This window comes from Chrysochloris asiatica, unplaced genomic scaffold, assembly GCF_000296735.1.
Source record: "Chrysochloris asiatica unplaced genomic scaffold, ChrAsi1.0 scaffold00007, whole genome shotgun sequence".
In the NCBI taxonomy this organism is placed as follows: Eukaryota; Metazoa; Chordata; class Mammalia; order Afrosoricida; family Chrysochloridae; genus Chrysochloris; species Chrysochloris asiatica.
The window spans coordinates 973074-996114 of NW_006408525.1; the positions used below are offsets into that span (position 1 = coordinate 973074).

A 23041-nucleotide genomic window follows, 5' to 3' on the forward strand; every position below is an offset into this window, starting at 1 on the left:
ATCCATATAACATGCCTTTAAGATTTTCTTTTATCATTGATTTTGAGCCTTGGGGTAGTTTTCTTTCTTTCTTTTTTACATGTGGGTGTGCACCTGAGATTTCATTGAGATTCTTAGATCTGTAGGCTTATAAAAAGTTTCTATCATATATGGAAACATTTCAGCCATTATTTCTTCAAGAAATGTTTTTTTTTTTTCCTGTTTTCTCTGCTCCTTTGGGAGTTGATTCCAACTCACAGCAACCCTACAGGATAGTGTAGAATTGCCCTGTAGAGTTTCTTAGACTGAGGTTTTATGGAAGCAGATTGTCACATCTTTCTCCTCAGTAGTAGTTAGTAGGTTTGAACAACCAACCTTGTGGTTAGCAGTCGAGTACTTAAGCACCGTATCACGAGGGCTCCTTCAAGACTCTAACTACATAGCTATTAGGCCACTTGAGGTTATCCTACAGTTCCCGATGATCCATCCACCTTTCGAATGTACATATATCTTTTTTGTGTTTCATTTTGCATAGATTTTATTGCTATGTCTTCCAATTCATTAATCTTTACTTCAGCAAGGGTTAATAAAATATCAATCTCATCCAGTACATTTTCCATGTCAGATACTATAGATTTCATTTCTCTAAGTTCAAATTGTAAAACATTTTCCATTAATTTAATTATTTTGTTATAATACAGTTATAAGAAGTTATAAAACTATGTTAACATTCTTCTGGGCTACGTCTAACATTTGTGACAATTCACACTGGTTTGGATTGATTGGCTTTCCCTCATTCTGAGTTGTACTTTTCTGCTTCTTTGCATGTCTGTTAATTTTTGATTGGATGCCAGACAGTATGGATTGTACTTATTTGGGTGTTGGGAATGTTTGTATTCCTATAAATATTTTTTGGCATCCTGGTGTGGCACTGTGGGTTAAGGTGCCAGACTGCAAAGCCATTTGAACTGCAAGGTTGGTGGTTTAAGCTCATCAGCTGCTCCTCGGAAACTCTATATAGGGTCACTATGGGTCAGAGTCGACTAAAGACACTTAACAACAACAATAAATATTTTTTAAATCTTTTTTCTTGGATTAGTTAAATTACCTGCATATACTCTGCTCCTTTTGGAGTGTGATTTTAATATTGGTTAGGTAAGACTACCAGTCTAAGGTCAATTATTCCCACTACTGAAGTAGAACACTCTTCTCAGTGCCCTGTGGATGGTTAGGCTGCATGATCCTGTTTGAGCACCAGGCCCTGTTGCCCTGACTCATTTGGGACTGTTCCTGCCTTAGCCTCAGATGCGTGCACTGATCATTATTGTTCAGGGAAACCACTGTAGACATTCTGAGTTCTCTGTTACTCTGAACTGCAAACTCTCGCCACCTTGGTCTCTCAAGCCTGCCAGGCTCCACCAGGGCTCCTCCTCCAAGGGGCCACACCCTGGAAACCCTCTTTAGGTAGTAATTTGGGGCAACTGTTGGGCTCACCTCATTTGTTTCCTGCCTGTCAGGGATCACTGTGCTTCAGTGCCTGATAGCCATCCATGTCCTGGAAACTCTTACTTCATAACTCTGCAGTTCTTTTGGTTGTAGCTGGCAGGAGGGGAAAGTCTCATCCTTGTTAATCCTTCTTGGCTGGAAGTAGGAGTCTACCAGTCACAGCTTACACGCAGAGCTCAGCACATGTATTACCTCTCTTTGATGATGTTTTCTAGAACATCCTCTCCATGTCTCGCTTCTGTCTGCAGATGTACTCTCCCATCTGTGCTGTAAGTGACTTTGCTTACACCTTTCCAAACTTATCACAGTACATTATGTTTTAGAGGCGATTCATTTGTTTTCCCTGATAGACCATATGTTGCTTGGTAGTCAGAATCCCTGGGCTTAAGACAGTGTCTGATATATGATTGTTGTTGTTGTTAAGTGCCGTCGAGCCAGTTCTGTCTCATAGCGACCCTGTATAGGGTTTCTGAGGAGCGGCCAGTAGGTTTGAGCTGCTGACCTTCTGGTTCAAACTGACCTTGGGGTTCAGTGCTTATCCTGTAGCACCGTACCAGGACTCTAATATATGATTGAACCTCAAGAATATGTTTCTTAAATGAATAAATGTGGTGCAAACTTTCAATCTTAAGGTTAAGCCATGGAACAAAAAGACCTGTTGATTTGCTTAGGAACTTACAGGGAGCTAGCTGGTGGCAGAGTTAGAACTGGAAGCTGCATCGCCTGTTTCCTGTCAAATACTCATTTCGAGTAGGACGGTTAATTCATGGCATGTGCTCAACAGAGAAGGCCATGGATTGCCATGCATCAAAGAAGGCTCAGATGTGGAAAACCACAAGTTACTAATTCTGAATGGCATCATTTAACTAGGCTGGGCTTAAGTACCCCCCAGCCCCCAATTTATCTTGGTTAGCAAGCAATAGAATATCCGTTAACAAATTGTTCCCTGATTTTTACCCCCTGACAAAGAGTTCTCTGAGTCATCTGGAATTGTACAGGCTGCTTTCCTTTTCCATTTCCTACCTAAATTTATCTTCTCCTTATACTCAGCCAGATTCTTTCCATTTTTAATGATATCTCTAGGTCTGGTATCATTCTCCTTCCTTAGGAGCAGGGAGAGCTCTTCATTCCGTTTAGTAACGACTCGTCATTACCAGGATGCTTGCATAAATCAGGTTAGGGTTTCTTATCCCTTACGATGACAAACTTATATAATTTTCCTGATTATTAGTTGCTTTTTATCTTTACAAAATATATATTCTAAAATAATCTCATAACTTTAATCTTTTTTCTGGTAATAAAATCAATTCATTATAATTATAGAAAATGTGATAATGCATAATTTTAAAAGATGGACTCCTGGTGTGCTGCTGCTGTTGGATCAGTACTGGACTGTGAACCATAAGGTTGGTGGTTCAAACCCACCAGCTGCTCCTTGGAAATCCTATAGAGGGTCGCTATGAGTTGGAATCGTCTCAACAGCACTGAACAACAACAACAACAACAACAAAATTTAAACAATAAAAAGAAGACCAAGAATAGGAAAGATTCAATGCATAAAATGCTCTTTTTAAACCTTAAATATCATGCTGGCTATGTCTTTTGGACCCAAATATGAGAAAACAAGGCCTAGAACAATCTCTCTGTGGGTCAAAGAGAGACTAAAGAGAAGTAAGTGTCATTATTCTTTAAAGCAGGGGTGGGGAACCTTTCTTCTGCCAAAATTTATAACATCATTCACGGGCCATATGAAATTATCAACTTAAAAATTAGCCTGAACTCACACCTAATATGATGGTTGACAACTGCGGTTGCCTTGGCAGGGCCAGGCCCGCTTTAAAGGCCAATGGATGAGCCTGAAATTCAACAAAACCAACCTTTCCCCTTTCCAGAGAGAAGCCTGGGATCCACACAGGGTCTTGTAAAGCACATGAGTCAGGTGGACACAACTGTGCATCCATAAGCATCTGCTTTCTGAGGCTCCTTCTGTAAATGTCTAAGCTCTAAAATACAGTATGTGTCTCACTTCTTGAAGTTCAGGAAAGAAACAGGTTCTAATTACTCTCTTACCCTTTTTTTCAGTGGTGTCTTCCCTGTATCCCTGCAGTGCCTATGACTGAGAGACTCACAGATACAGAGGCTTGGGGAGAAGCAAACTGAAATGACTGTCTTTTCACTCTGTTGTTAAGTGCTGTTGAGTCATTTCTGACTCATATCGACCTCTATAGGGTTTCTGAGGAGCAGCTGGTGGGTTTGAACCACTGACCTTGCAGTTAGCAGTCCAGTGTAAAAGACATTTTTAACCCAAAGGTAGAACGTTACATGTATTTACTTTTGTGGTTTATTCTCCTTATTCGAATCTGTCAAGATGTTTAAGTCTTGATTCCATCATCTGAAATAGAAGCTACCCTTGCTAGGTATGTGCCATTTACAAATTTGGTAAATATATTTTCAATGTCTTGATCCAAGTCACTGTTTAATAGATTTGTGTTAGTTTTACCCAATTTATTCTCATGGAACCTTTGCTGGCTTTTGACAACTCTTTTTTCCCTTAGTTTGTAAATAAGTTATTTTAAAAATATTAGAATTTTGCTGAACATTGATGTCAGTCTCAATAATCATTGTACCTTTGGATCTTTGTTCCTGTTTACAAATCTGGGAGAACCTTTATCTTCTCCAGTTGTCTCGACAGCTTTTCCATGATCTATGACTGCTTACAGGTTCCTGAGAGTGGATGGGGGATGAGACCAAGATGTCGTCTCATGTCTCAGGAGGCCCCTAGCCTGCGGGTGGGAACTCAGAAAGCAGCTAGCTGTCCTCTTTTTCCTAGCTGGGCTTTCAATTTCCTTTTAAAGCCTGTTTATCTTTAAAAGCTTACTTCTTGACGAGTAAAATAAAAATACCTTTTTTCTTGGCATGATGCCTGCATTGCTGCGTTCTCCAAACGTGCCAGGCTATTTTCCTACTAAGCTTTTGTACACGTAGCTCCCTTCTCTGAGGAAGATCGTGCCCTTTTTCCACCTGACAGGTTCCAGCTCATCCTTGGAGACCCAGCTCCGAGATGGTCTGCTCAGTCAGGGCTCCCTGACTCTCATAGGCACAGTCAGTTCATCTCCCATGCTCCCATGGTACCTGGCCCGTGGCCTGATTATAGCACATACCAGGCCGTACCACAGAAGCCCTGGTAGCGTAGTTGTTCAGTGTTAGACTGCTAACTGAAAGGTCAGCGGTTCAAATCTACCAGTCGCTCCATGGAAGAAAGATGAGGCTTTCTGTTCCTGTAAAGATTTACAGCCTCAGAAAGCCTTCACCGGGTCACTATGAGGAGAAATTGACTTGACAGCATACGACCCAGTAGCAGCACTGTGTCCATGCTGTCTTCTCCAGGGCATTAAGAGTGGTTTGAGGGGAAAGGGTCAAAGGTTCACCTCTGCTTCTCTCCTACTACCCAGGGCCTGACTCACAGTGAATGTGTGTTGAATAATGGCATGGAAATAGAATGGTGTTGCTTGTTTCAGATAACATACTTGTTTAAGAATATTATGCATATTTAAAATCCTGACTTCTCTACAACTGATGAGATTTGAAGTAAACACATGAAAAAAGCTTTTTAAAATCTCATTAAGTTAAAGAGTTATACCTGACATTCAATTTAGAATAAATTTCCAAGGATTGCACAAAGCAGGGCATTACTCATCATTTGCTGAATTCACCAATACCTCACAGGAGGATCTGCGTTTAACATCTACCACACAGTTTAGCACTACGGCCCTTTACAAAGGTAATTAGTAGTACTCCAAGTGTCCAGTGTCTACCTGCAGAGATGCTGAAGGCTGGTCAGTTTCCCAGGGTTCCTTCAGGATTTACTCTTTCAACAGGAAAGGTGGTGATAAAAGCAAGTGTCTCTATTTGCCCTCCAATCCCCAGAAAGTCTATACCGCAGAGCAGGACATGTCCCTGCTGTCCTCTAAGTGATCCTTGTCAGAGGTAGGGCCCTTCTTGATGCAGGTGGGTGGGTACAGGATGCCATGAGAGAATGGGAAGTCAGCTGATTGCTCACAGAAGCCATCTGTTCTGCCTTTAAACATTTCTCTCTGTGGTCATCAGTGTACAGCAGACGAGTGTGGGTACATACAAATGGGTTAGACTCATTGTGCACAGCTCTGCTAATCGCAGCAAGGGATTGACTACCTGGACATGGGTAGCTGGGTCCTAACTGCAGTCTTCTTAGGGTACTTACCCACCACTGCTTACGATGATGGACAGCTGTTTCTGGGACAAGCAGGTGTGGTCAGCAGACTCCTGGGTCTGTGCCAATGATCTGCCAGTTCTCAGCCCAGTTCTGCCCACCTCTCCTTTAACCCTTGGGCCATTCCTCACTCCCACCTCACTTTACACGGGCAGGAGGAGACATTTTCTCTGCACTTTACTTGGTAATAACCTTTTTATAAATACGGACATTTAGTGGTTTGATTGTTTATCTGCTACTTTATTCAAACTGGCTTCAGAAAAGTGGCATGGTATAGCGTGATGTGCTCATCATGTCCAACTGTTGTGCCGGTTCAGAAAGCCAGTGGCATTCAAGCTTCGGTGTGTAGAGGAACCACCTGGGTAGCTTATTAGAGGTGTCGAGTCCTAGAGAGAATGATTTAGAAGGCCTAAGACAGGGCCCAGGAATTTGCCTTTTGAACAAACATCCCCAGGTGGTTCCATTGCAGATGCCAGCCACACTTTGAAGTGGACAGTGGTCATTGCCTTTTCATGACTGTATGACCTTTCATTATCTGGAAGGAATGGAGCGTATTTAACCAGGTTTTTTGATGCACTTGTATATGGTCTCTATGTCTTCACAATGAAAAACAATGCTGTACCTTTTTCTGGGAAGTGCTGGCTTCAAACACTCATCAGTTCTGCCTCATCCCCTTCCCGAAAGTTCTCCTGGTATTTATTGGAGACTTCCAGATTCTGGTTAAGACCTGACTTCTCTGGCCAAGGTGACTGACACGGGAGTAAGCACCTTCCACACGCTGGGCCAGCCACAGTTACGGGTTAGTCAGAATACTTCCCTAGGAGTTCTGGGCAATGGCCCAGAGAACCTGACCCTATTTTCACATTGGAGACAAGGCTGAAAAAGGAGCCCCTTTTTCCTAGCCAGGGGGAAGAAATGTGTGCAGGAGAGTAAAGCTGGCACCCAAGAGCAGTGGAGGTGAGAGATGGCGACTGTGACATCTGACTTGCTGGTCACAGTGTTTCGCTTCCAAAGCATCCCAGGAGCACAATTCCATAGGTTTGCTTGTTAGGCACAAATGACAACTTGGTTAGGCGTATGATTCTTGGGCCATAATCTTTCCCTCTCAAAAGACTAACGACATTGCTCCACTGGATTTTGATATTTAACACCACAGAGCACTAGACCGAGGAATCTCTGTCTGTTCTTTACAAGGTAATCTGCCTTCACACATATACACATACTCACACACTTCTTTGTTTGGGTTGTTGTTAGTCCTTGAAATTAGGAAAGGTCATTACAGTAACAAGGTGGGCACTGTAGATCTTTAAACACTATACTGTTGGCCCATGATGATATTTTCTAGTGTGTTTTAAATTACCATCGTTTTTAAATCTAAGATACCTCTCCTGGGAGAAATATCATTATTTCATGTATCACTGAGAAAGGTAACAGGAGAAAGATGAGGTTTTCTGTGCCCACAAAGACTTCAAAAGCCTCAGAAACCCTACATAGGGTCACTATGAGTTGGAACTGATAGCAACAAGAAAGATAAAGTATTGCCCATTACAACTATGGAAATTCACCAAATACAAATCACATCCCAATCTCAGAGATATTACATTTGAAAAAGTATACTTCCTAAAACTGATGAAATACAGTATTGCTTTTGCTTAGCTTATTCCTTTTTTTTGCATACACCTGTAGGATAAACACTGGACTGTGAACCAAAGGTTGGCGGTTGAAGCTCACCAGCTGCTCTGTGAGTGAAAGATAAGGCAAAGATTTACAGCCTTGGAAACCCTACACAGAATCACTATGAGTTGGAACCGACTTCTATGGCACTCAATAGACTGCAAAGTCAGTTGGAACTGCAAGGTCGGCGGTTCAAGACCACCAGTTGCTCCTTGGAAACCCTATATAGGGTTGCTAGGGGTCAAAACTACTTGATGGCACTTAACAACATTATTGAACGCTAAGTTTGTGTTCACTGCCTTCTGTATGTTTCAGCTTCTTTGTCATTGTTCTCTTCTTTTGCATCATAAGTGACTTCAAACTTTTCTTTCACATCAATGATTCTAATCTCTATAATATCCACCATGCCATTTTTAGATTTTAATGCTTTACTATTTGAATATGCTTGTTTCTCAGGTTGCCTTGGTAGCATAGTTAATCACCTGACCACTATCCAGAAGGTTGGCAGTTCAAGCCTACCCAGAGGCACCTTGGGAAAAAGTCCTGGTGATATACTTTAGAAAACTCAGTCATTGAAAACCGTTTGGAGCACAGTTGTACTCTGACATACACGGGGTCACCCTGAGTCTTAAGGAACTCAGTAGCAACTGTTTGGTTTGGATTTATTTCTTGGTTAGCACCCTCTTCATTTCACCTTTAATCAGTTTATGTGGAATCAATGCTTTCTTGAATTTTTACTCAGAGTAGAAGTATATAGTTTCTATAATATAAATTTTGTGTTAGCAATTTGACCGGTAGCGTAGTGGTTACGAATCGGGCTGCGAACCGCAAGGTCAGCAGTTTAAAACTATCGGCTTTTCCATGGGAGAAAGATGAGGCTTTCTGCTTCTATAAAGATTTACAACCTTGGAAACCCTGTACAGGGCCGCTATGAGTCGGAACAGACTCCATGGCACATAACAACAACAATACCTACCACACTGTTAATGCCTTTCTTCACAGACCTCATGAAGATGGAAGCATCTATTCAGTGCCGGTGTTCTCACATAAGAGGGGCAGATGGAGTCTCCTGGATTCCTTCCTTTTTAACATTTTCTTGTGCTTTAGGTGAATATTTCCACAGCAGATCAGTTTTGCCATCACTGTTTCCTGCACGCATTGTTCTTGCACACATTGCTCTGGGACACTTGTTACCATTCCTGCAATGAGTCATCACTCTACCCTTTCCCTCTCTGGGCTCCCTGCTTCCATTTATCCTGTTTCCCTGTCCCTCCATGATGTCTCATCTTTAGTTTCAGGCAAATATTGCTCTTTTGGTTTCATATAGTTGACTGCTCTGAGGAGCTGTTTGTTTTATGGTCCCATCTATTATTTGGTTGAAAGGTATCCTCTGGGAGTCTCTTCAAAGTCAAGTTAGAAGGTTGTCTAGAAGGTTGTCTTAGGGCAACAGTCTCAGGCGTTCCTCTATAGTCTCTTTCAGACCAGGAAGTGTGGTCTTCTTCTTCTTCATCTTTGAATTTTAACTTTTGCTACATCTTTCACCCATTCTAACAGGGGCCCTCTACTGTGGTCTTGGGCAGAGTGGTTGGTTGTGGTGGCTGGGCACCTCCTAGTTCTACTGGTCTCAGCTAAGAGGAGGTTGTGGTTCAAGTGGATCCTTAGTGCTTTGGACTAATTGCTTCCTGGAATTTTCATTTTTCTTCAGCCTCCTTTGCTCCTGGTGGGAAGCAGTCAACAGTTGCTTCTTAGATGGCTATTCACAAGCTTTCAAGACCTCGCTCGTATGCTATTCATCAGAGTAGGATGTAGAACATTATCTTTATGAACTGTGTTTTACCAATTGACCTAGACGCCTACTGAGACTATAATCCTGAGCCTTCAAATCCAATGATTCAATCCTGTTGTCTGAATAGTTTCTATAACTGTGCCCCCTATTGCAACTTGCAATATATATATATATTGTTGTTAAGTGCTGTCAAGTTGGTTCCGACCCATAGCGACCTTGTATAGGGTTTCTGAGGGACAACTGGTGAATTTGAACCACTGACCTTACAGTTCAAACTGATTTTGCAGTCCAGTGCATTGGCCCACAGCGCCACACCAGGACTCCACCACCATACTAGGATACATATAAATATGCACATGATGTACTCATACTCCCATGTGTTTGTGTTTGCATCAGTTTCTTAGTTTTTAAGCTAGAAAGCTGACCTCTAGTTTTGGTTTTAAAGACTTTTACTTATTATGAAACTGCTGATGTTAGCAAGGAGCTCTACATCCTGCTTGCTTGTCGATTTATTGACAAGGACAGTCTGATTTTAGCTCTAGTTCTCTATTGTTAAAGAAAAGTGAATGAAAAGCTGCAACCTCCAGCATCTAACACACTGATGGCTCTTTCAGTCCACAGCATCTTTTAGGTGCTGATTAAATGTCTTCAAATACATCTAAATGCATTTGGTTCCTCAGAGCGGTAATGCTGGAATGAATGACAGAAACAAGGCATTTATACAGGGAAGGGGGCTTTCATTCATACACAAGGACTGTGTGAGCTTCTCAGAGTAAGGGCTACAAGTATTCTCCTGCTTTCTTCCCTTGTGGGCCCCACCAGTCAGTCTTGGTATTTAACAGTTATTTATTGAACCTGCCCTGTGCTAGGCACTGTTCTGAACAGCAGAGGTGGCAGTTATGTGTCGTGGAGTCGGTTCTGACTCATAGCGACCCTGTACAGGGTTTCCGAGGCTGTAAATCTTTTCGTGAGCAGAAAGCGTCATCTTTCTCCCATGGAACAGCTGGTAGTTTCGAACTGTTGACCTTGCGTTTCGCAGCCCAATTCGTAACCACTACGCTACCAGAGCTCCTTGTTCTGAACAGTAGAGAAACTATAGCAAACAACAGAAAGGTTCTTGCTCTCACAGCATTTGTATTCTAAGGAGAATATATACAACACACAAATAAACAAGTAAATATATAGTATGGTGGATGGCAATGAGAACCATGGGAAAAAAATCAGGCAGGTGAGGAAGGGTGGGGAGTCCGGGGCAGGTGAATTGCTGTTTTATACAGGGTGGTCCGGGAAGGTGTCTTTGATGAGGTAACAGGTGAGCAGATGTGAAGGTTGTCCCTCTCAGTGGGCCTAGGCTTGAGTAATATTTCTAGTCTCCAGTTCCACTGAAAATGAGCTCTGGGAGCATAGTGGTTATGAATCGGGCTGCTAATCTCATGGTCAGCAGTTCAAAACTACCAGCTGTTCTGTGGGAGAAAGATGAGGCTTTCTGCTCCCGTAAAGACTTACAGCCTCGGAAACCCTGTACAGGGTGGCTATCAGTTGGAACTGACTCTATGACACATAACAACAACAAAGTTCTACTGAAAGGCAGCATCTTCTTCTGTGTTTTTACGTGTACCTTTATTAGAAGGCAGTGGTGGGTGAACTTGTGTTTGTTACCATACACCAACTGCCTTCAACAATTACAATTTTTAAGTGGCTTGAATATTTTATTAAAGAGATAAGCTGTAATTATTTTGTAATGGACTTTATTTTTTTAGAGCAGCTTTAGTTTCGCTAGAAAAATTGCATAGACAATACAAAGTTCTCATATGTATATACCCCCTCCTCCTGAATATGATTTCTCCTAACATCCTGTGATATATCTGATGTATCAGTGACCCAGTATTGAGACATAATTATTATTAACTAAAGTCCACAGTTACATTTGGACTCAATCTGTGCTGTACAGGCCTATGGGTTTCGACAAATGCATAAAGGCATATGACATACCATAATTTGATTAGTCATTCCACTATGAATGCCAATTATTTTAGAAGCATGGTAGCTCTATAGGATAAATACTGGACTATGAGCAACAAGGTTGACGATTCAAGCCCACCAGCCACTCACGGGAGAAAGAGGAGGCTTTCTGCTTCGGCCAACATTTACAGCCTCCGAAACCCTAAACAGGGTTGTTATGAGTTAGAACTGACTCAACGGCACTTAATAACAATCTTTCTTTTACTTGTATTTTTAGTTGGAATGTAGACTCCAACTACTTGCCAGGTATTCAAGGAAAGCAATGTAGAAGATACAGATCTACAGATCAAGGACATGAAGCAAGTATTAGGAATAGGGGCAGAGGAGTGGGGAGAATCTGTGGAAGAGCAGGGAGACAGTAAGCAGTAGCCAGGCTGAACAGGAAGTGCCTGGAACAGAGGCCTTTGGGAGGTGCGCTCTGCCTCCATCACCTCTTGTCACGGGCCTCATCTCCCCAGCTCCCTCATGAGGAAGCTCTGAGCAGCTGCGACTCTATCCATAGTTGTACGTACCAGCTAAGAAGAACATACGCAAATTATGACAGAGAAGTGGGTCAAATGCTCAGCTAAACTCAGTAACAGAGCTCCTTCAATTAAGCAGATATTAAAGCTACTGCTGATGGAAAAGCAGCAGCAGATGGCATTGTCTTTGGGTTTTCATCTACAGAAATAGAACAGGAAAAATCAGAAATTTTTATTCCCGAGATTGAGATTATAGTACCTAGGTTTCCAGCATACAAACAGGCAAATGCTTGGACAGCTGCTGAAGGCAGATGGGTCCTTTCACAGCTAAATATTGCAGAAGGCCTGCCTACCAGCAGGTAGCCTCTGCAGGGAAAGCCATACAACCTAGAGCCAGATCAGTCATCCTTGTAACTTCTGCAAAGCAAGCAGGCTCCACCACTTCAGGTTCTTGTAACTCAATGGCGACCACAGAGAATAATGCTATTCCAAGAGGGTCCACTAGGGATTATGTCAAGATATTCATATGCTAGACAGCTCATGTGTTTAAAAACTCATTTGTTCTTTTCTACTCTTCTAAACAGGAAAGGAGAATGATCATGAATTCAGAACTACCTTAGTTTTAAAACTAGCTGTCATTTATTTATTGAAATAAACCATTTTTAGATACGTAATACACATACTTGTCACAGAAGGTTTACAAAATCAATCTCCCTCCTACTTCTCTCTTCTGGTACCCATCTCCCTTCTTCAGAGACAAACACTGTTATCTGCTTCCTGTATATTTTTCCATATATATATATATAATACCTACTGATCGATCAATCAATAGATAGATAGAGATAGAGAGTGTGTGTGCGTGCCCTGGTGTGGCGCTGCAGGATAATGCACTGGATCACAAGGTCAGTTTGAACTGCAAGGTCAGCGGTTCAAGTCTACCAGTTGCTCCTTGGAAACCCTATACAGGGTTGCTATGAGTCAGAACTGACTCAACGGTACTTACCAAGTAAATACAAAGCAGCTTCAAAAAATTTGTGGAAAAAAGGAATTCAAAGAAAAGGAAAAACCTTACGGTTACAATCAATTGATGCAAGAAAAGTCAGCATCCATACATGACAAAAATCTCTCAGCAGAACAGAATTAAAACAAGACTTTACCTGGAGTCCTGGTGTGCCACAGCGGTATAAGCACTGGACCAAAAGGTCGGTTTGAACCACAAGGTTGGCAGTTCAAACTCACAACCACTCCTCGGAAACTCTATACCGGTTCACTGTAAGTTGGAACCAACTCAATGGCACTTAAGAGCAACAACTTGTTTGGGTGAAAAGTCTGATGTGTGGAAGCAGCCAGGACTCCTAAGTGTGGCTGTATCAGGTGTTTGTGGATGGCATCTATCCTTATGATCTAAGGTCAAGACTGTAAGAAGTCAGAAAAAGGCTGCTTTATGCTTAGTTGGATTTCATTTCAGGATTTGTATGAAAGGTAATGCCAGGGAAAGGCTGGATTCGGCTCATGGGAGAAGACTTTAATGAAGAGAAATGAATAGCACAGAGAAAGCACTATGCTTTGTCTTTTTGGGTTTTTTACATATGAAGTATTTCAAACATACCCAGAAGTAGAGAGGTGAAATAATGGAGCCTCACTACCTGGATGTAAGAGCCACTGCCCAGTGCTACACCAGGCAACACACTGCACTAAGAAGGCTAGACTGAGACCCATGGGCAGCCACGTACAATAGGAATGACGATCCTTTTCCCGCTTCAATCTCTCCTCCCACCCAATTATATATATATAATGTATATATATAAAATATCTGACACACTCTCAAAAGTATACGGAGCTTATACTTTATAGAGGATGGAACATACACAAGTTAACAAGCATATTAACCGATCACCACAGGGTACATTTTCATTGGTCATGATATATTATTCTTTTAACACACTCTTGGGAATCCAATTTGTGGACATTTTACTTAGTATTTTTTTAAAACTTTCTGCTCGAAAATGCGATCCTTATTTGTTGTGGGTATTAGTGTTGAGGTCGCCTAATAAAATACCTTCTTTTCAAACATTTCCTTTCGCCCTCGTCTCTCGTGGCGTTTAAATCCCTATCCCTTCTCTTCACAACTTTTTAAGACAGTGGCTTCTGTTCAGACTTCAGTTGATCAATGGTATGTTTTATTGTTTTTCCTCTCAACTCCAAACTAGAGAACTTCGCAGAATATACTTTACAGAAATTATCTGGAAGATTAAGAGTTCGTCTGGAGTTAAATCCCTCTCACTTTTGGATTTTCATAATTAACTCAGGAATAAATAAGATTATATGTCACATCATTATGCTTCTAAAACACACTGTGAATTTTAAAGTCACACCAACAATATACTTGGCAATAAAGGAGAATAGCTAAAAATAATAATAGCTTTCCTCATGAAGATGACCATATTCTAAGTTAAAAATGTAAGCCAGAATGTTCTTGGACAGGAAAGAGGGACTTTTCCTCTTGCTTTTTCCTGACCTCTTAGTTTATAAGAATAAACTTTAAAAAATCTAGGATCTTGATAATCTTCTTTCCCTTTTCCTATTAAAATATATATTCTATTGTGTAGAACTAGAAGCATCTCAGCATTTATGAATTTTAAAGAAACAGAAGATTCTTACATATATTAAACACAGGAGATATACAATTAGAAATGTATTTCTTATGAATTTTAAAGAAACAGAAGATTCTTACATATATTAAACACAGGAGGTATACAATTAGAAATGTATTTCAGGATGTATATGCTAAGAAAAGAAAGCAAGCAATGGGCTCTAGGACCAGATTTATTTATTTTTGCCATTCGTAGAAGGCACTTAATGGGTTAGAATTTGCTCAACAAGGACCCACGTTGACACAAAATACTTAATCTCCAGGCAGAAGTGGGTCTCCACTAGTGCAGGCACACAGTAGAGATAACTTTGCTATGACAAAATGTTGTTGTTGTTGTTGTTAAGTGCCTTCGAGTCAGTTCCGACTCATAACGACCCTGTACAGGGTTTCCGAGGCTGTAAATCTTTACCGGAGCAGAAAGCCTCATCTTTCTCCCACGGAGCAGCTGGTAGTTTCGAACTGCTGACCTTAAGGTTCACAGTCCGATTTGTAACCACGACGCTACCAGAGCTCCTTATGACAAAATAGTAGGAGGAAAATATGTTGGCTGACTTGTGCCACAGACATTGAACTCTTCTCCATGTCTTTCCCTTCTATTCTATACTCTTCAGCATTTCTCTCGACTTTATAATTATTTGGTAGATGGAAGAAGTTTCTTCAAAGAACTACATATTTATTAAGGATCCCTGGTAACCTCAGTTCAGCTGTTTACCCAAAGGCTGATGGTTCAAGCCACCAGCTACTCCTCAGGAAAAAGTCTGCTTCCGCGAAATCTGAAGCCTTGGAAACCCCGTGGGAATTTCTACTCTGTCCCACAAAGTCACTAGGAGTCAGAATCAACTTGACACCAAAGGGTTTTTATATGTTTATGATTAATTTCTGGTAGTTCCTTAGTTAGATTCTCATTTCTCCTCTACCAGATGACCATTGAGCATTGTTTTCCTTATAGCATTTTAAAGCACTCAGTTGCATAAAATAAAGATTCATTTGGTTCTAGAATACAAGACTTAACTTACAAAACATAAATGCTCTGTGCAGCCCACCTGCAAAACTGTACTCTATACTCTTATCAGTGAAAATGAATATAATAGTTTGGTTGTTCCTCAAAAAATTAAAACACAAAATTATCTAGCAATTCCATTCCTAGGTATATACTCAAGAGGTTTGGAAACTGAGTCAGAATGTTCATAGGAACATGACTCACAATAGCTAAAAGGTAGGAACAATCCAGGCATCCACAGACAGATAAACAGGTAAACAGAGATGAAGACCCCCAATAAGATGGAATGGCCAAGTGGCAGTATTGATGGACTCAAGTGTGGCAACAATAGTGAAGTTGGCCCTTATGCTGTGCATAAGGTTGCTATGAGTCAGTACCGACTCGATGGCACCTAACAACAACAACAACAATAGATATACAATGGAATATTACCTAGCCATAATAAGAAACGAAGCTCTGCTACATACTACAATCTGGATGGACCTTGAGGCACTATGCTAAGTGAAATAAGCTAGACACCAAAGGACAAATATTGTCGGATTCTACTAATATGAAACATGCAGAATAGGCAAACACACGGAGACGAGATGTTGTTATTAGTTGTTACCAAGGGCTACAGAGGGGAGGGTGCAGAGGTACTGAGCTTCACTCTGGGCTGATGAAACACTTTAGGGTGCTGACAGCTGCACATCATGTTGTCGTTGTTAAGTGCTGTTGACTCAGTTTCAACTCAGAGCGATCCTGTATCGGGTTTCCTTGTGGTTAGCAGCCCAGTGCTTATCCTACCAGTACCACACCAGTACATCATAATGAATATAATTAATGCTACTAAATTGTACACTTAAAAATGGTTAAAATGGCAAATGTTTTGTTATATATATAGTGCCATAATGAATAAACTGAACACAGTAAAAGTATACATGTGGACATTTGATTCTAAATATACCTTTGCTGATACAAACAAAAGCCATGTTTCAAACTTAAAATAATATATATATAGTAATAAGGAATACCCAGTTACACTGGGCAACACAGAAAGGATCACTTAGGATGTGTCACTGAGTCTGGGTGAGTGATCTCCTTCCAGCATCAGTGTGGGGGTAGGCAGAAACGGTCTGTACAATGGGGAAAACATTTTCCTACCCCACAAAAACTTCATGACCCCCTAAGAGGAGAAAGAGAGAAAAAGGCCATCTCCAAAACAAATAACCAGACAAAGTCACACTCTTGAGTTATTCGTTCATGGGTCCCCATCATCCTCAGGGGCTGCTCCCTCATATTTCTCACCTCATTATTGACTACACCCACATATGTTTATCTTTGTGGCTTACTTGAGGATTACTGTGAAGTTCTCAGAAAATACTATGGGCATCATGATTCCATGCTTTGCAAATAGTATCGCCTCTTCCAGGAAAACATGCACTTCGTTATGGACCTATTTGTGATCCTTATGTTAATTTATAATTTTATATTTAAATACACATATAAAGAGATTATGTTGGGGGTGGGTTCTTGGGTGACGTAGGTGGTCTGCACCCATTACTAAAGGTTGGCAGTACTGCACCCAGTGGCGCTGCAGAAGAAAGGCTGATGATCTGCTCCCACAAAGATTCTAGTTAAGAAAACCCTGCGGAGCATCTCTACTCTGTAACACATGAGGTCTATGAATAGAAACGGATGCAATACAATGTGGTTTCTTTTTTTTTAACTGGTGGGTATGAAAAGCTGTAACAAGAAGAATGTAAAATAATTTTTCTATCTGTTGGATTTCATGACATCTGGATTAACAGTGAAGAGACCACCATTAGGGAAATCGCTCATTGTTGATTGACTTGGAGGCTGGAAAAGTAGAAGATCATTAATGATCCTGAAATCAAGTCTAGATGTTAATTTTACCTTCTGTAAACAGATCATTTAGCTTGTTCTCATAAAGGAGAATAATTCATTGCATTAAGATGGGCACAAATCAAATTCAGTGATCATTACAATGAAAGTTTTCACATTAAGTTAGAAAAGTCAAACTTTACCTCTTGAAGTGATTTGCCAGGACTCCAACAAGTTCACCAATTCGACTCTCATGGGTTGGCTGTTTGCTGAAGAGGCAGACAATGAGGTCTTTGTTGTCTTTAGTATGGAATACTACAAGTTGGTCCTTTCCAGTGGAGACACTTAGACCAGTCAACTGTAAAGACAAAAGTCATGGGAAGCTGTTAGAATGGGTCTCAAAAGAAAGAATCTTAAAATACATTTTGTAATGTAAAAGGTAGGGACAACCTAAGCATCTATAAGTAGATGAAAAGATAAACAAAATACGATATAGATATACAGTGAAATATTACTCAGGCATAAAAACGTATAAAGTTCTGATACATACTACAATATGGATAAACCTGGAAGGCATTATGCCAAGTGAAATAAGCTACCCATTAAAGGACAAACATTGGATGAGTCTACTTACATGAAATATGTAGAAAGGTCAAAGCATACAGATGAGTGGTTATTGGTTGTTACTAGGGGCTGAAGAGAGGGGAGATTTGCATCTTTATCAAGATTCATGTAGGAGGGGTTGGAATCCATAGATGGGCTTTATGGAATTCAGGAATTCCTATAAATTATGTATAAAATAGAGAGGACATTTTTCTTGGCAGAGGGGCCATAGTTTACACTGGACTTTAAAAAATGTCTATGACTCTAAAATGTTAAAAAATAGCTTGAAGAGTGGAAAGTCTGGACTTTCTAGGTCTCTGCTTCAGCCCAACCATAGATCATTTCATTTGTAATGTGCCTTTCATCTATAATACAGACAACCAGGTGAAGTTAGGGCATTTTGTCATATAGAATGATATATATTTCCCATCACCTGCCAGAACACTGTTGAAGTAAGATAAATTGTAGGGTCTGTATGTGGACAAAGAGGCAGTTGTTCGAATAGAACATGGGAACACTGAATGGTTTAAAATTAAGAAAGGTGTACAACAAGGTTGTTTTCTTATATACAGAATAATAAGTATACAGTTGTATACTTATTCAACCTGTATGCTGAGCAAATAATCCAAGAAGCTGGGTTATATGAAGAAAACATGGCATCAGGATTGAAGGAAGACGCATTAACAACCTGCGATATGCAGATGATACAACCTTTCATGCTGAGAGTGAAGAGGACTTAAAATATTTACTGATGAAAATCAAAGAGCACAGCCTTCAGTATGGATTACATTTCAATGTAAAGAAAACAAAAATCCTCACCACTGGACCAATAAACAACATTCTTATCAATGGAGAAAAGATTGAAGTTGTCAAGGACTTAATTCTTCTTGAATCAACTATCAACACTCACGGAAGCATCAGTCAAGAAATCAAATGACGTATTGCGTTAGGCAAATCTGCTGCACAAGACCTTTTTCAAGTGTTGAAGAGCAAATATGTCAGCTTGAGTACTAAGGTGCGCTTGACCCAAGCCATGGTATTTTCAATAACCTCATATGCATGCAAAAGCTGGACAGTGAATAAGGAAGACTGTAGAAGAACTGATGCTTTTGAGTTATGGTGTTGGAGGAGAATATTGAAAGTGCCATGGGCTGCCAAAAGAACCAATAGATCCGTTTTGGAAGAAGTGCAGCCAGAATGCTCCTTAGAGGCCAAGATGGCTGAACTTTGTCTCTCATACTTCAGACATATTGTCAGGAGGTACCAGTCGCTGGAAAAGGATATCATGTTTGGTAAGGTCGAGGTTCAGAGAAAAAGAGGAAGATGCCCAACAAGATGGATTGGCCAAGTGGCAGCATCGATGGACTCAAGTGTGGCAACAGTAGTGAGGTTGGCCCAGGATCGGGCAGTGTTTCGTTCTGCTGTGCTTAAGGTCACTATGAGTTGGTACCGACTCGTGCACCTAACAACAACGAAAAGTTGAATAACTCTATCTTCTCACCTTGATTTCTTTTCTTCATAGCACTCAGCACCAAATAAATACCTGTTAATTGTCTGTTTCTCCTAGATACCCTCTGCAAAATGAAAGCTCCCCGAGAGCTGGGATTTTTGTTTGTTTTGTTAATTGTTATGACTATAGAGCCTGGACGATAGTAGGCACTTAATAGAGACTTGTTGAATGAATGAATAAATTGTATTCATTTTTATAGGGCCTGTTTCTCACTGTTTAAATTGTCTCTATTACTCTATGAACTGATGTATTCTGTTAACTCCATCTTTAATACTTTTCAGTATTCCTCAGTGTTTTTAAAGAACTACAGAAATCGTCCTTGAAAGTACAGCCTTTCCTTCCTCAGTGTTTACAAGTTCATTCATTTAAAAAAAAAAATCTTCGTTTTGAATGAAAGAACTTATAAACACTGTTCCAGATGCTATTCTAGGAAAAGTGGGGACACCACTGAACAAAACAGACAAAACTCCTACCCTCATGGGTCCCACAAACCAAAAACCAAAAAAAAAAAACCTAAACCCACTGCTGTCGAGTCGATTCTGACTCATAGCGAGAGGAGCAATCTCATCATTCTCCCGTGGAGAAGCTGGTGGGTTTGAACTGCCAACCTTGTGGTTAGCAGTCAAGTGCTATAAGTCAAACAGTATATTGAGAGGTAAGAAAATAAATGACAGCACAAGAAAACAAAATTTATAAATCAATATCCTTCATGAACATGGATGTAAAAATGTTCAAGAAAGTATTAGCAAATTGAATATAACAATATATAAAAACAATAATCCACCAGGACCAGGTGAAGTGTTGGTAATTGCTTATTTGCATCTCCAATACATTGTTTTGTGATGTTAATTTCCAACTTTTATAGAAATGGTATCATGGTGTATGTTGTCTTCTGCAAGTAGCTTCTTTCTTTCAAGAAACTGTTTCTATGATATATCCATATCTGTGACTCGGTCTGTAATTAATTTTCATGGCTGTAAAACATTCCATGATGTGAGTATGCAACAATTTAGTAATACAGTCATAGAGAAAAATATATTCAAGCAGGATTGTTTTGCAGATATGAACAAGGCAAAGAATCTACAACAGCCAAAGCAGTTCAGGAGAAAAATGAAGTTGGAGGACTCACACTATGTGATTATTATAAATACTAATAGTATAAAGCTAAGGAAATCAAGACAATGTGATAACGGCAAAGGGATAAAAAAGTAGGCCAATGGAACACAATGGAGAGTTAGAAATACTCTCACAGAAGTATGATCAACAGATATTTAACCAAGATGCAAAGGCAATCTCTTCAGAAAATGGTGCTGGAACGTTTGGACATCCACACGCCAAAAGAAGATAAGGCTCAACCTAAATCTCACATTTTCTAAAAATTAATTCAAGGATCATAGATCTAAGTAGAAATGGTAAAGGTCTAAAACTTTTAGAAACAAAAAACAAAACAAAAACAACAGCAGACAAAAATCTTTGTGACCTTGGATTAGGTAAAGAAGTCTTAGAAAGGACACCAAAAGCACCGTTCATAAAAGAAAAAAATCATAAACTAAACTTCACCAAATTAAAAAAAGAAGTCTGTTCCTAAAAGGGCACTGTTAGGAGAGTGCAAACACTAGGAGAAAATAGGCCAGGAGAAGATTTAAGAGGAAACCTAAAAAAATTCATGGAAAATTGCATTCTCTTTGAATTTCATTTTTCTAAGACCTTTTTGAAGCCCCTTCGTATTTGCAAAGCACATATTTGATAAAGGACTTGTATGAATGAAGATCACAAAAAGAACTCAAAACTCATAGGAGACATGAGTGGGCAAATAAACACAGGAAAAGATGCTCAATATCACTAGGCATTCGGGAATCAGAAGTTAAAACTATAATGAGATACCACCACAAGCTTCCGAATGGCTACAAACAAAAAAGCGACACCAGAAGAGTGGTGATACCAAATGCTGGTAGGAATGCATAGCGGCACAGCCACGCTGGAAAACAATTTGGTGGCTACTCAGAAAGCTAAGCAAAGAATTACTATGTAACCTGACAATCTTATTCTTAGAAATGTATCCTCGAGAATAAAAACATACATTCACACAAAAACTTATACATGAATGTTTATAGCAGCTCTATTCATAATCGACCTAAAACTGGAAACAGTCTGAAAAAAATCCATCCACACATGAATGGATAAACAAACTATGATCTATACAATTGATGTGGACTTAGCAAAAAAAAAGTAATGAACAAACAACGTAAATTATCAGTATGCAGGACATAGGTAACTCTCAAAGGCATGAAGTCAGCCTCTAAAGGTTATACATATTTATATGGCAGCTGTAAGAAGGTAGAACTGTAAGGAAAGAGCACAGATCAGTAGTGGTGAATGGGGAGTGTGATACAAGGGAGTTTTCTTTTGGGAAACGGAACCACTCTATCTAGCTGGTGGTGAGGACTACACAAACCTCTAACTACTAGACTCATAGACCTGTGGCGCTGCAGGTTAATGCACTGGACTGCAAGGTGAGTTTGAACTGCAAGGACGGTGGTTCAAGCTCACTAGTCGTCGCTCCTCGGAAACCCTATATAGGGTTGCTATGAGTTGGAACCGACTCGACAGCACTTAAAGCAACAACAACAATATAGATCTGTCCACCACCGCCACCAAAAGTCAGTGCTATTTATTAGATGTAAATTTAGAAAACAGCCCCCGATTGTTTTGATTTGTACATACTCTACTTAAGTGAATAAAGCAGAAGCCGGAGTAACTTCTCAATCCATGGATGGTTCTCTATTGCAGAAAATACCAAAGTGCCACCTCCTGGCCACCACAGGTGCTGTCAGTCTGTCTAGGAATCCCTATCAGCAGGCAGGGTCTCCACTGGGGGCAATGTGGAGTGCCCTGCAGCCTGGGCTAGGGAAGGAACTACCAAAGATGCTGGAGATATATATAGGCCATGTTCTTTAGGGATTCACACTCTGTTGGATCCATGGAAGAAAGAAATGCGTAGCAGCCTATGAAGGAACCATTAATTTGACAGTTTACAGACTTGGAATCCCATTTAGTTTATGATGCCTACACTTTACAGGTAAGGAAATGGAAGGTCAAAGAGGTGAGCTGATCTGTTGACCTGGAGCTGGAACTGAAGCTGCAGAATGACCCATCACGTCATGTCACGCTTCTTCCATTTTCAACATGTACATACGCACATGAGCAGTGTTAAGTATTCCTGATGTCAAATGAATACATCTTCATAGGAGATGAGTTCTTAGGTTGATTTCAGAGAACACCAGGGTCACCACAAAATGAAGAGGAGAGAAAATATCAAGGGTGCAGAGAGCTTTCTACAAACTTATGTATGTCGTTGTTTTTGGAGGCCATAGTTAGAAGAATGTATCCGTACCATACCCAGGGGTTTTATGACTAAATTAAACACATTTACATTTTAAAAACCATTTATGTCAATGATGCTTCCCACTCCTTTGATTATTTTATATGTGAAGTTCAAAATTGAATTTATGCAGCACTTCACTGGAGAGCTTGATTAAAGCCTCATAAATGTGAATGGTAAGAGCAGTAACTCTGTGGGCCATGTCCCAGGGGCATCAGCTGCAGGATTCCGGTAAGGGAGACAGATTCACCAATCAGGGCTGAGCTCCAGGCTAGAGAAACCTTTCTGTCTCCACCTGTGTAAGAGGAGCGGAGACTCTCAGGCCCCTTCCCACTGCAGGGCGAGGCTTGTTTTCTTCCCAGTCCATCCGGACTGGAAGACTTTCTGATGCT

The 23041-nt window shown here is 40.4% G+C and overlaps 1 protein-coding gene across 1 annotated transcript in view; it reads right to left on the reverse strand.

Moving 5' to 3' along the window:
• Positions 1 to 23041, reverse strand: part of MYO1D (myosin ID) — a 382292-nt gene that overhangs the window by 82762 nt on the left and 276489 nt on the right. Inside the window, exon 21 of the mRNA XM_006832312.1 lies at positions 17358 to 17512. Within this exon, the coding sequence (XP_006832375.1) occupies positions 17358 to 17512 (155 nt within the window). The remainder of the gene's footprint in view (positions 1 to 17357; positions 17513 to 23041) is intronic.